The 14,160-nt window shown below is 42.1% G+C and overlaps 1 protein-coding gene across 3 annotated transcripts in view; it reads left to right on the forward strand.

Moving 5' to 3' along the window:
* The window catches only part of ARHGEF28 (Rho guanine nucleotide exchange factor 28), a 127,609-nt gene that overhangs the window by 19,256 nt on the left and 94,193 nt on the right, over positions 1–14,160 (forward strand). For all 3 annotated transcript variants that reach the window (XM_050912739.1, XM_050912741.1, XM_050912742.1), the window contains exons 5-6: positions 8,574–8,721; positions 11,192–11,485. In XM_050912739.1, the coding sequence (XP_050768696.1) occupies positions 8,574–8,721; positions 11,192–11,485 (442 nt within the window). The remainder of the gene's footprint in view (positions 1–8,573; positions 8,722–11,191; positions 11,486–14,160) is intronic.

The raw sequence follows: 14,160 nt of genomic DNA on the forward strand, positions 1-14,160 counted from the left end.
GATGCTTCTTACTTGTGCCCAGAGGTGTCTGCGCAAACGTTTCCTCTGCATTTCTCACAAAACTGCCTCACACTGAAGAATTACCTACAAATACTTGGTGTGTAAAGCTGATGTTGTCTGGAGAATCTGCTGTGGCGCATTTCCCACATGCAGGCAGTGTCTTGTGCACAGGCACGGAGGCTGAAGACCAGCGTTTTAGCGGGTGCGAATGAGTGAGGTTCTTGGGGTGCTGGTGGAGTTTTGCAGTGTAAATCAGCAGAGGACTGGCTCTTTTCAAAGCAACCGTACGTGCATATTTAATTTTTATAAAAATCTACGCGTAGGCTTTTGGGCAATGTGTAATACTAAATATGACCATATCATCACATACCTTGTCTCCAGTCTGTACGTGGAATTATGCTTGTTCTGTTACTCTGGATAGAAAAGAAGTTAATTATACTCAGTTGCTGCTTCTCTTAAGTCATTGAGTTGGGGAAAAAAGCCCTATTTTTGTTTAAGATGTTATTAGCTATACAGTTAAAAAGTTAATGCTTATAGAAAAATGTTTGGCTTTTATCTCCTATTTTGTTTTTCAGCTTGTTACTCCTTTCCTTCCCTGGGTGTAATTGCTGTTTCATTGTGTGTTTAGCCTTGAATCCCATTGCATTCCATTCAAATAGGGCACATGCTTTCTTAAACAAATCCATGACAATGTTTACTGCAATCTGTCGGCAAGAACTGTCTGGTGGATGTTATAAAATATCACTGAACATTAGAAAGGCATGTTTATAACTTTGTCCTTGTTATTAATGATTTGAGTATGGTTGTTTTGTGTTTATTTACAATTTTCCTACTGCTTTTTTAGCATCTTTTGTGTAGGATTGTTCGTAGTTGCAGCTAAGGTCATTAAAACTGTATGGCTGCTCAGGGAAAATATCTTGCCACTATCTTGTCTAAGCACAAGTAAAATATGTTTAAACAATTCACCTTATAATATAAAGATTTTCTGAAGTGAGTCTTTTGAACAGTGAAGAAATATTTACGTTAAATTGTAGCAGCTAGTGGCAGCTTACATAGAGGAAAAAAGCCCCATTATTGCTAGCAATACTTGGGGATTCACATTTACGTCGAGTTGTTGGGACTTGCATTTTGGGAACAAAGAAGCCTTTTTTTTTTACCCCTGCACATAGATATTTTTCTTAGAGCATGTAATTACAAATGTGGTGCCTGTTTGTACCATTATATTTACAGATAATATCCTTGAAAATGCTGGATAAAACATTATTTCTCAAGCTGTTATGTTGCTTATATAGTTTGGTAAAGATATTTTTAGGGTACTTTAGAATGTATTATTTTTATGGTAAAAGGCTGCTGGAAAAATAGATTTATCCAGGCTGTGTATGCAAGGATAGGGACCAATAGTTGAAATTTAAGTGTTAGCCAGCACAGTGGCCTGGATCTGGAAGCCCACTAAAGGTCTTTTTGTGTTGCACCTGTTTTGCTGGGGCAGGTTGCTGGTGAAGAAGATGGTGTTACCTAAATGGATTCAAAGTAGAAGAAGCTTGGTTCAGGTTAAGGCCCAGTTATTTATTAGGGCGCGGGGTGACTTGCAGCAGAGTAGGGATCAGGCACACTGGAAGTGCCACGGTCGCCCCTTCGGCCCGTCCTGCCTGCTTGGATGCCGCCATGCCTCAGCCGTGAGGGTTTTCTACCTCCCTTCCCCTCTTCTCCTCGCGGGGAGCCTGCCCCAGTCCCTCGCTGGGATGCAGAAGAGGGTCAGAGCATGGCTGGAGGTGGGAGCTCTTCTCCTGAGGCTGTGGGGAGTCTGGTCTTTGCTGCTGCCTACCCGGGACGTGGAACTCGGGGGACCCTGCTGCTGTGTGCCCAACCCGGTCGGCTCTCGAGAGCCCTAGAGAAACCAAAGGAAAACATGTGTCTGAAAAACCTGTTTGGTTACATTGAAAGAGTGCATAGACCTATAAATCCTGTTAAAAACACAAACCTTCCTAATCTCCTTCTTGGCGCCAGTACCAGGGCAGTGTTTTCACTGGTAATAAAAGGTATGCTTTCCTTTATGGATCCCAGAGAGGTCAAAGCTGCCAAATACTTGCTCAGCCACGGGTTTAATACGTTTAGAGTTGGGTTGATGTCTCTCTTAATGCCCCTGTAGCTGCAGCCTCCTCTCCCCAGTCCTCCTGCATGCTTTTTTGTTTTTTATTTCAAGGATTGCAATGATGATCTTGGCTCTTGTTAAATCGGTGGCAAAACTCCTCCTGGCTTCAATGAACCGAGGGTTTTTCCCATCCTCTTTTTGTTCTGTACAATTGCTGGTATCTTTTTGCGGTCGGAGATATTGATGTGGCTGCCTGAAATTCCCTGCTGTTGTAGGACTGGATGGTGTTTGAGGGATCTCCAGTTCCCATGTGTCCTTGTGGTGGTTTTGTAGAGTTGAGCCACTTGTTTTGAGCCACTCAGGTGTAAATCTAAGTACAATAATGGCTGGCTGGTCTCAATAAGTGCCCTTTGACTTTAAAATTTGCTTCCTCTACAAGTCCATCAGAATCAACACTGTGTGAACTTGAGGGCAAGGACCTTCCCCAGCATCTACCTGAGAAACCAGCTGTGACCAGGGGCCATGTTTGTTTGCTGAGATGGTGAAGTGGCACATCTTTCCTCTTGCTTTGATTAAATGGGGATTAAACTATCTGAGGTCCACATGGACCCTAAGAAACGTGCTTAAGCATGCCTACACGTAGAAATAAACCTGTAAGTCCCTGTTACATTTTTCCAAGTTTGTGAGGATATAAGTAAGCTTGTTAGGGAGAGAAAAGAGTGGGAGAGAGGTTGAACTGTTGTTAGACAAATGAACTTGTGAAAATAGTGTCAAAGACACCTAGCAACTGGTGGATTGCCAGGAATCTGGCCCAGCTATGTCCTCTGGGTCCACGCTCTCACAGCTGCCCTGTATTCAGGCCGCTTGGCTGGTTTTCCAAAGATGAGGCGCTGGTGTGACTTATCTAGTTTGGGTTTTGGTACCTAGAGGAGAAGTGTTAAGCCTAAATTGGTTCTATATTTAGAAATGCAAATGAAATATGGCAGTTGGGATGTGTTTCCAACTTCAGTGTCTCGCACGAGCTCAGAACAAACATCGCTCTGTAGGAGCACAGTGTCCCCATTTCAGGTAGTGTGTATGTTGTAATTTATTTCTGTTTTTGCTCTTTTCTACTGATATGTGAATAAGGGCTTAATTACCTACTTTTAAGTGCTGATAACCATAATTTTAGTCTCTTCATGCTTTAGTGATAGGTCAGTATCAGAGTTTTTTTGCAGACTTGAGAAGGTGCTTTGGTCATGCCTTGCAGAATGGGGTGGCAAGCAGTGGAGAAGTGCTTTTCCCAGATGTGGTGAGAGTGATGCTGAACAGGTGTTTTCTGTGAGTACAAATTTCTCATGGAACTCCTGGAAATGTGTTTCACTGTTGTTTACCTACACTAATTGTTGTAATAGTCTAGTGGATATATGTTTTGATTGAGAGTCTGGATTGAGCAGTCGGGCTCTGCCAAGAAGAACCTCTGTTACAAAAGAGGTAGCATCTCCCAAAAAGCTCTGGGAAAGCCTTGTGAAGTAGAGGCATTGCTTTGGTGGAGAAACATGTTACTGAGTCTCACTGCAACATCCAGCCCACTTCCCTCCTTCCTGTGTGCTTTGCTAGGAAAGGAGGAGGAGGATGGAGCTGGAATTTCTCCCACTTCTGTCTCTCTCTGAGTTCATTTGTCTCCAGAGGAAAGATCTGTTCAGGTAGTTCCTGCTGCAACCTGCTCCCTGGGCTGGGCTGGCCTTGCCTGAGGGAGCCAGAAAATAAATGCCTCTGCAGGGAATGGGTATAATGGAAAGATATAAATTATCCCTCAGATTTAAGCTAATAAAATAAGCCCGTTTCTTAAAGGGCTAATGTACGGCTTCTGGGTTTCTGCCTAGGTGAGCTTATTTTTTGTGTGCGAAGAAGCTGATGGAGATCAAGTTCATACATGTTTCTGAAGCTCTGTTGTACTTTTCTAACACTGAGCTTTAACAATTGCTACAAAACATAATAATCTGAAGTAGACTAGACTAGACTAGGCTAGACTAGACTATTTCAGTTGGAAGGGACCTACAGCGATCATCTAGTCCAACTGCTTGACCAATTCAGGGCTGGCCAAAAGTTAAAGCATATTATTAAGGGCATTGTCCAAGTGCCTCTTAACCACTGACCGGCTTGGGGCATCAACCACCTCTCTAGGAAGCCTGTTCCAGTGTTTGACCAAGTAGTTGTGGCACTGAAGTTTCATTTTTATCTCCATTGTATATATTTTTCACTTTGTATATTAGTCTTTCCAGGCTGTTCTAATATGGCCTGGGACACCCTCAGGGTTGGTTGTTTTTTTTTTTCTTCTTCTAATAAAGTTCTCTGCATCAGTCTTTTCCCTTGGCCCTCATGTGACAAATGCTAGAGTGTATCATCCTTGGGAGAAGTTTTTGGCCCAAAGATCTTCAATGTGTTGATCAAAGTTGTAGAAGAAATGTGCAGTCTTGCTAGTAAGATGGGCAGCTCTCAGTAAAATGGGGGATTGCCTGTGTGCAGAGCTGATAGCATGGTAAAGTCAATGGCCTTGAGTGATCTGCATTTAAATGCAGTTAAAGACAAGGTCATACATCCAAAAACAGAGTGCAAAGAACTCTGCAAAGAACTAAATAAGCTGGCAGACTTTTCCTTCATCTCCTCTTCCTTCTTCTTCACTCTGAAAGGCTGCATTTTGGTCTGGCTTGGTAGCTGGATGAATCCTTCTCCCTTTTCCAGCTGCAGAGTCTGGAGGAGGCTCACAACATGCATCACTTTCTCCAAATATTTTTCTACCTAGGAGTTTTCTAGAATGGACTGCAGGTGATCTTTGTTTGAAGAAAAAAAAAATGAAATAACTCCGATAACAAAGTTGGCTTCACACAGAGGACATGAACAGTGTGCTAATTACAGTGTAGTCTCACTGCAGCTTGCTTCACAGCTGTGAAAAGGAACGGGAGTGCACCCTTGATGTGTGCATAGACATACATGGGGACACCTCTCACAGCAGCAATAAAAGCATCCTTAGAGTTCAGTGGTATTTTTGTTTTCATGTGTGTAATGAACGAGCTTCTGCCAGCAATGTATGGAGGGAAATGCAAGTGGTCATAAGAATGGGCAAAACTGGTCTGCCAAATAAACACATTTGTGCCAGCAGTGCAAATGGATTGTGGGTGCAGCCATCTCCATCAGTCACATCTGTTTGTGATATTGTCTAGCTGCATTACAGCATCTTTTTTTCATTAGTGCATATGTATAAGGATGTAGATTATATGTATGCTACATATGCAACATATTGTCTAATAATTATACTAACTGTACAATAACTGTATTAAAATCTAAAAAAGAGATTTTGCAAATGTAGGAAAGGAATTGATCAAACATAGTGTGAGGTTCTTCTTTCTGGTTTCACTCTGTCCTATGAACTCCATTTCTTTAGCAGCATATAGATCCGTAACGCTTTTATTGGAAGTATTGCTTTACGTTCAAACCTGGCATTAAATAGATGTAATTCTGTGCTAAGGGATGACTGTGCTGAAGGAAGAGATGCTTAAATATTCAGGTTTAAATGTAGTATTAGGTACATTTTGAACAACCGTGACGTTCCCTTTAGCACACATGATTTTATATTTTTCATGTCTTTTCCAAAGGGTGGCTAGCATATCTTACCTTACAAAGATCAAAGCTTCCATGGAGGTTGGTATTAAAGTGCCTCCAAAGTACAGTAAGTATGCCCTCCCAAACACAGGGTAAGATAGGCTCTGCCATGTGTAGATCTGAAGCCAGGGTGAAGGCTGTAGCTCAGAGGAGAGGCAAGAGGGCTGATGTGTGGTGGAAGAGGAGTTGTCCTGTGAGAGGGCAGGCAGCAGTGCGGCTGGCGTGGGGCATGGCCGCATGGGACAAGTGTTGTGCAAAGCGGTGGAGAGACAGGAAGGGATGAAAGTGTAGGGGTGAACTCCAGCAGTAATAGGATGCAATTGTAAAAGATTTTCAGGCGGTGAGAAGGGGATGTGACATAACTGCACCAAGGGTATTTTGGAGAGGAGTAGATAAGAAGAAAAAAGATACTTTGAAGCTAGAGCAAAAGGCATTTGTGGTGGCCTGAGCAGCAAACTGATGCATGTTTTAGTAGAGGCAGCAAGAAAAGAAGATGATGGAATTGAGCAACATGAAACGAGAACATCTGAAGACAGGATGGATGCGATGGCAAATGGGAGGTACTGGAGATGATGATAGGAGCTTGTCCTTTGTGAAATAACTGTGTCTGATGCCAGGTGTGGTAACCATCCAAAAAATGTAGCTTAGTATTCCCCTGTGAAAGTTACTTCCTCTGTTATCTTTGATTCCTCTCTAGTAATGCAAGGTTTAACCCTCTTTTTGGATCATGTGCGATTTTCCAAATGAATCACTTAATTGTTTGGCCAGATACAAGCTAGCTGCCAATTTGCCTTCCTTCTGTAAAATCTTTGCTTAAATTACCAGCAATTTCTTCTTCTGGAGGGTTGTAAGGAGTGGGTTATGAAAAACCTGCTTTTTATCATATACACATGAGCTTTCCACTCTGTCTTTTCCCCTCTTGCTTTTTTCCTTCACCCATTATAAGACAAGAAGTTGTGAAATTCTCCCTCATGCCTGTACATTATGCAGTGTGATCAGTTTAAGATGTTCCTCTGTCCTTACTGAGTCTAAATTTAACATTTTTAAAAAAGGAGCAGTATAAGCCAATGGCTACAATTTGAGCTTGTTTTTTTTTTTTCTGAAGATTAGGCTTACGAAGTGAGAAATATTGCCACAAAATATCTCCCTTGTTTCACATGGTTAGTGCAAAGAAAACATGAAAGCTGGCTGGCTGTGTAGTCCCTCAGCCTTAGGGGTCCAGAGGGTATAGAGGTGGTTTGAGAGTTGTGGCTGCAAGTGCCTGTGTGGAAGAAATTCTGCTGTGCTCCTGTGCACCAGGCTGCTGTCAGCTAAGCACCCATTGGAGCAGTCTGTGGAGTGTCTTCAGGGACTTACCCTGTTCCTATCTCCCCAGAATAGTCATCCATAGTATTACTCAACAGACAAAAAGGGCTATTCACAACTAACATAAAAAGATTAAAAAAAAAAAAGATGATAAATTAATAACAATAACAATAATAATATTAATAAAAAAATTCTAGCTATAACAGTGCAAAACCTGAAGAGAAATAGGAGAAAACACTTGGCAGTTATGATAACACTTCAGGCTACTAAAAAGAGGTGCGTTATCAGTTTCTGGGGATGACAGGCATGTTTGCTCTCAATACTGGACTCCTAATGTTGTTTACATCTATCCTTACAGGAACAATCCTATCTAAGGAAGATTTTGTGCCTGAAACTAGCCTTTGCCTCTTCACCCCTAGTTCAATAGATCTGCCTATATTTAAGAGGAAAACAAATGCAGGATTCTCATTGTTAGGAGTGACGAGAAAGATGTCCTTGGGGAAGGCAGGCAAAGATGTGATGTTGTGCGGGGCAGCGAGAGTCTTACGGCAGTAAAGTGTATGTTTGCCATATAATGAACAGGGGAAGGAGCCGGATGCTTGTCAGGACAGTCAGGGGCATAACTGCGGTTTTCAGCCACGGAAGTTTCTGTGCTACCATGTCGTGCTTTGGTGCAGGTTTTTACCAGACTTGTTTATGGAGCCAGGGGAGTCAGTGGTGTCGGAACTGTTTTGAATAGAGGCAGGACAGGTATCGTTTGGAAGTGTGAACAGCTGAGATATTCTTCTGCAGCGTGTTTTCCAGAAAACACCATTTCTGCCAGATGTTGGGGCAATTCTGTCTTATGTAGAACAACTGTGGCAGCCAGGGACCATGGTGGAGCACACTGTCCTCCTCTTTGAGGAAATGCAACTTCATCTAAATTTCCTCCCTCAGACATGTCAGACATTTGTTATTGTTTGCTGCTTCTCAGATCCCTTTCCTGTTCCTTTTTGAAGCTATTGTATGATAGATTTTTCTTGGCTGGTTGCTTTCTATTTACTATAAGGAAACCCATGGGCAGACATCTGGGAACTAGTATTCTTTGAAACCAGCATAGTCAGTTGTAGAGTTACATCAGTGCTTTTGTTTTGTAAACCGAGTCTAACATCATTACAAGCACTTCTGAATTTTTTAATTTTTTTAACACAAAGCATGCTTTTGTAAACAGCAAAATACTTGAGTTCACTGACTGGCTTGTTCTGATGCATTTTAAATAAAAAGTCAGTTATATTTGTGTGGGTCAGGATGAAAGGAATTAGTTGAAAGACATTATTTAAAAGGCAGTTTTTTAAATCACCTTTGCTTCTGCAGGCATAAAACCAGTGTTATTTTGTAAGTGGAAGTAGAAAACTGCAGATTTGTCATTGGATCACAGCCTCTGTATAGTAGAGTTCAGAAGGTTATAATAAACTTGCATCTGAAGTATACATCAATGGGTTTGTTGGAAATGAGAATTTTACTGGATGTTTCTGAAAGCGCTTTCATTTTTCAGGGACAGGTGACTATACATGCAAAATTTGGCAAAGACATTTACCTCCCAGAGGACGCTGAGTTCTACTTTGTTTACGATGGATCCCTGAAAAGGCACATAATGTTTGCTGAGCGAGTTAGTGACAACGCTCTTCGGTCCATTGTTCCAGGTGAGTGTTAACTCCTGTTTACATTTTTAATCTTTTTGCTGTACCCCACCTCCATTTCAGAGCTGGGCACAACTGGACGACTTGGTATAACTCTGTTTTATGGCTCTGTAATGGAGGAAATGCAGGAATTGAATGATGGCCTTTAGGATCCAGGCTCAGTTTGACTGACCATAGGTGATCCTTTGTGCTGGTTTTGGCTGGGATAGAGTTGATTTTCTTCATAGCAGCTGGTATGGGGCTATGTTCTGGATTTGCGCTGAAAACAGTGTTGATAATACAGAGATGTTTTCGTTATTGCTGAGCAGTTCTTACACAGAGTCAAGGCCTTTTCTGCTTCTCACCCCACCCCACCAGCGAGTAGGCTGGGAGTGCACAAGAAGTTGGGAGGGAACACAGCTGGGACAGCTGACCCCAACTGACCAAAGGGATATTCCATACCATATGACGTCATGCTCAGCATATAAAGCTGGGGGAAGAAGAAGGAAGTGGGGGATGTTCTGAGTGATGGCGTTTGTCTTCCCAAGTTACTGTTAAGTGTAATGGAGCCCTGCTTTCCTGGAGATGGCTGAACACCTGCCTGCCGATGGGAAGTAGTGAATGAGTTCCTTGTTTTGCTTTGCTTGCGTGTGTGGCTTTTGCTTTACTTATTATACTGTCTTCATCTCAACCCGTGAGTTTTCTCACTTTTACTCTTCTGATTCTCTTCCCGATCCCGCTGTGGGGGGAGTGAGTGAGCAGCTGTGTGGTGCTTAGTTGCCAGGTGGGGTTAAATCATGACATCCTGCCTTTCGTAGCAATCCACACCAGCACAGGATCAGGTGTAGACAGTGTTACTGGGCTTGCATAGTTGGGTGTGCATTAAAGTGCAATCTTGAGGGATGGCATCATTTTTAATTTGAATTAATTCTATGCCACAACTGTTCACCTCCGGGCATTCCAACACCTGCAAAAGTCATGTTTTTGTCTGAGCCTTCCCTGGGTGCAGCAGTCAGCCCAGCTTGCAAGGCCCTCGTGGTGGAGGTGTGTGATGCTTGGAGCTCTGCTGGAGCTGTACACAGTGCAGAGGTGTCAGGGAAACCATTCCAGGGGTGCCTTACGACAAACAGGGGATTTATGTTGCCTCCCAGCTGGCTCTCTGCCTTGGTGTTGTCCCCCTCATGGATGTAACATAAACCCTGGTTGTCACCTTTATTGTGTGCTTTGTGACCTTTTCATTTGTGTGAGTAGGTGCCTATAGACATGATGTACCTGTGCAATAGGATCTGCTTGTTATTTGTTCTTGTTATCAAAAGGGGATTTAGAGTCTGAAAATAACTGCTGAGTATAAATAGGGAAAGTTTGCTGCCATTACATGGTGGCTCCTTTGATCCTGTAAATGGTAAATGATTGTCATGGATTACAACTGGAGAAAATGCAATGCTAGGCTTATTCCAGGATAGCAAAATATTTATTTATTTATTTATTTATTTATCTTAAGAGGCCTGAAATGACACTGTTAAATGATTGCTTCTGGGCTAGGAATAAAAACAGGAGGCTACAGGCAACACTTAATCCTCTGCCTGTTCCCAACAAAAGCCATGAACAGATGAAAATAAAGTGTGAGGTTAAAATATAGCCTTGCTGATGTTAGTGTTGTTTCATAGTGGCCAAATTAAACGTAAGGAAACGCAGAGCACTTTAAAAACAACTACAGATGTGCTAAGTACATGCTTCCTTCTGTAGTTACTAGATTGCATATATACTTGTAGTTATTCAGGGATATTTTGGAAAATTTGGATTTGCACCCATAGTATGTCATGGTTAGCTCTCCAGCGAGAGGTACAGCTTACAACCCCCTCACTTAGATGGCAAAGGAGGAGGAGGAGGAATGCACAAGGTGCTTAAGAGGTTTGAGAAACAAACTCCCTTGGACTTCGAGGGTCCCAGCTATAAGTTAGAGAGTCGATACAGCATTTAGTCAAGTCTGCCAAAAGCATGAAGCATGCATTAATTAAAAGCTTCTGGGTTTTGGCCTACATGGAAACACTGGGTAGATACAAAATGGGTGTTAATAAATAGATATGTTACTCAGAGTTCGTATTACAGGCCACTCTGCCCCTCTTTTCATGAGCGTCTCATTTTTCTTAATTCTTATCCAAGAACCTTCAGGCTTTTGATTTGTGGGATTTCATCTTGATGTGGTTACCTCTTCTTTCCATTGTGGTTAAAGAACCTTCACCTAGAAAGACTGGTTCTAGAATTAATTATGTCAGTATAATTGGGAGGACTGGCAGTTCTCAGTCTAGTCGAATCCAAGTTCATTGCCAGAAATGGTTGCTGGATGCCCTATGACAAATAGATATAATTAGAGGGAAGAGTAAATAATTCTGGATGAGTAGTCACACCTCTTAGGGGCAGGGGGGAATGAGGAAAAACGAATTATTTTCTGAACATAGGTAATGTTAGTGATTAATTTACATTATAATTACAGGCCATGGATGCCAAGAAGCAGTTTCTGTCTCTGTGTTAATGTACACAAGGGGTTACTCACCTGTGGTCCTCGGCAGCTGTCCTGTCACTTACAGAAAGAATCTGTCTTGCAAGTTGTCTCGCTTTCTGGTTGATCACGCAGAATGTATCACTGCCGCTAGTCACAAGATGTTGCTGGATAAGTTTGAGCTAAGCATAAAAGATCTGCAGTCCCTGGATAATGATTTGATGATGGCCGTTGCTCATGAAGAATTGCCATCGACCTGGAACATCCTCGGAAGCTGCTCAGAAGGTGGTAAGGTTTCATTTTAAGTTGGAAAGCTTTTAACAGTGGTTTGGTGCACAGTTCAGAGCAGAGTATCTCACCGTTTTATCCCAGGTTCTCAACCCTTGTGCTTTATTTTGTGGTTAAGATGAAAAATTGTTCAAGTGTGAGAGGGGTAATCAGAGATTTGGTTTGTGCCCAGAGGTTTAAAAAGGATAATAATGGTTATTGTAACTCAGTCTCTCCAGAAGCTTTTTGTGCCTTGACTCACTGTGAATGCAGTTCTTTATTTATAAATAGACTCTGCCTTTGCAAGATTAAAGAGCTGTCTGTTTAAAAAAAAGCAAGAATTGTAGCAGTGAAGTATTGCCACCGTGATTCCAACCAAGTGAGATATTTTAATTACGCAGACAAAAAGGAGACGGTCATAAAACAGAAGAATGTGTTACTGTAGGCATTCTGATGTACAGAGTAAACATAATTTTTATGACAGTTCTGTCTGTTTATGCTTTATTTATGACTGTGATAATTCTTTGGGGAGAATACCATTAAACAAGTTTTGTGGCTTTTTTTTTTATTGTAGAGGAAGTGGGATGAAAACATACATGAAACTTTACATTAGGGCATGCTATTGAAAAATTTTGTAACAAAATCAGGTGAAATTTTCCTGGTTTCAGGTTTCATTGCAAACAGAAAACTGTAGTTAGGTTTTGCTGAAGAGTATAATTTTTTTTGCAGACCCAGCTGATTTATAGCTGAGCTTGGAAACAGTGTTAAACTTGATGGCTTCACATGTTTTTCATTGAAAATTTGGTACTTTTGGCTGTTTTCCTTTTAGCACTTTAAATTGCTAAAAATTGGAGGACAGGCAGTTTCCATATGAGCCAAACTGAAAGAGAGATTCATGCAAGCTTTTGGGAAGTAAAAACACAGCACTTAGCCCATTTCTTTGGGTGAGGGCTTTTTTCCTGTCTTAAATCTTTCTAATTCTTAATGACAGATAGCTTGAAATCTGCTACTGCCTTCCTCAGGAGAAGGATGGGTTTTGTCTGTCTGTTGTAAATAGCTCTTTCAAGAGATGTAAAAACAAATACCAAGTCTCATTCAAATATTGGCTAGACAGGAGAGGAAAAAAAAAAGCTGTTACTTGTTTCATTTTGGTGTGTAGTAAATATTTGTTCACATTACTCAACAGCTGGAATGGCTGTTGGATCTTAGCAATGAAGACCTTGATTCAAAGCCTGAAGAAATCAGCTGTAGCTTTGTTCACAGACTTGGCTAAGCTTTTCATCAAAACCAGCTGAAGCCCAACCCAGAAGCATCAGCAGGATACCAGCAGTATGAGAGATGCTCAGGCAAAGCCAACTGGGTACCTGCTTGCTTGAAACATGAGGAGGTTTATGCTCGGTGTGTTGTGGGTCCGGAGGGTCGGAGATCAGCTCAGCTGGTACCAGACTAAGCTCTGCCAGAGCAGCTGCTATCCAAAGAGCAAAATTCTTTAATTTTTACTTATGCTAATTGTTAATTTTCAGACGTACTGCAACATTTATATGGAAAAGAGTATGTTGCTCTCATGAGACTTTTATAGGACTTGTATTTTTTTGTTTCTATGTCTTTTTCCTACTTTGTTCACTTCGCAGATTTAAATATTATACATAAACAAAATTTGAATACAGTGGAAAAGCAGGGATGTGTGCTCCAGTCACTATACAAAGTATCTGTGAACGTTTGAAATGTTAAGACGAGCATGTCTTGACCATGCTGCATTAGCGGTTGCCTCATGGGCCATGTTGCACTGAAGAGGTGACATCTCTCTTGTACCCCAGTCATTGCTCTTAAATGAAGCTGGGATCTTTCCTCTTGTTTTTGAATAAAAGAGAAACTGATCCAGATTCCTGGGGCCTGGTAGTGATGCTTGCGCACAGCGAGGAGCTCTCAGTGCAGTCCTGCCTGGCCAGTGCTTACTGGCCACCCTTGTTGAGTGGCGGTTTCCGGACAGCTTTTCCTTCAGCCCAAGGGAGGTCAGTCGTTTCCTATGTCTCTATCTGAGGTTCAGGCTTCGGCTGGGCCTGACATCTATTTTGGTATCCTCTAAGCAGTTTGTATAATTTTTCTTTGGCTCCTGTATCCTTCCTCTTTCCTTTCTGAAAGTATAGTTTTGATTCTTCTTACAGCCATATTCTCCTTTCACCTGACTCTGAGAAGCAGTGACTCATGTTGCTTCCTCGTGCTGTCCCCATCACTGTGTTTTTATCCCCAAAGCCAAGAGGCCAAGCACAGCCGAGGGTTGCATGTGGCTGAGGGAGACCTTTGCGTGCAGGGGAAGGAGAAGGAGGGACAAGGGGATGGACTGGGGCAGGAGGGCTTCAGATCTCAGCACAGGTGAGAAGAGGAGGAGAACGTTCTTCATCTTCCACCATGAGGTGATCAAGAGTTGTCCCAGCACTCCATTTATTCCCCAAGAAGACTTCTTGCTCCAAAAGATCAAAATGGATGAGAAACAGGGAATTTAAGACGATTTAGAAAGAGGATGAGACCTTCTTTCCCTACCTGCTATCGCTGCAACTCCTTGCCCCAAAGGTCTGATGGTGTCTTGACACTTGACAGTGTCAGGATGTTCTTTTTACTATTGGTGTTGTGAAAGATGGGGGTGCTATCATCCATCACTAGTTAGGACCTCATGCTTGTGAGATTCTGTCAGTTTT

Source organism: Gymnogyps californianus, chromosome Z (genome assembly GCF_018139145.2).
Source record: "Gymnogyps californianus isolate 813 chromosome Z, ASM1813914v2, whole genome shotgun sequence".
Taxonomy (NCBI): Eukaryota; Metazoa; Chordata; class Aves; order Accipitriformes; family Cathartidae; genus Gymnogyps; species Gymnogyps californianus.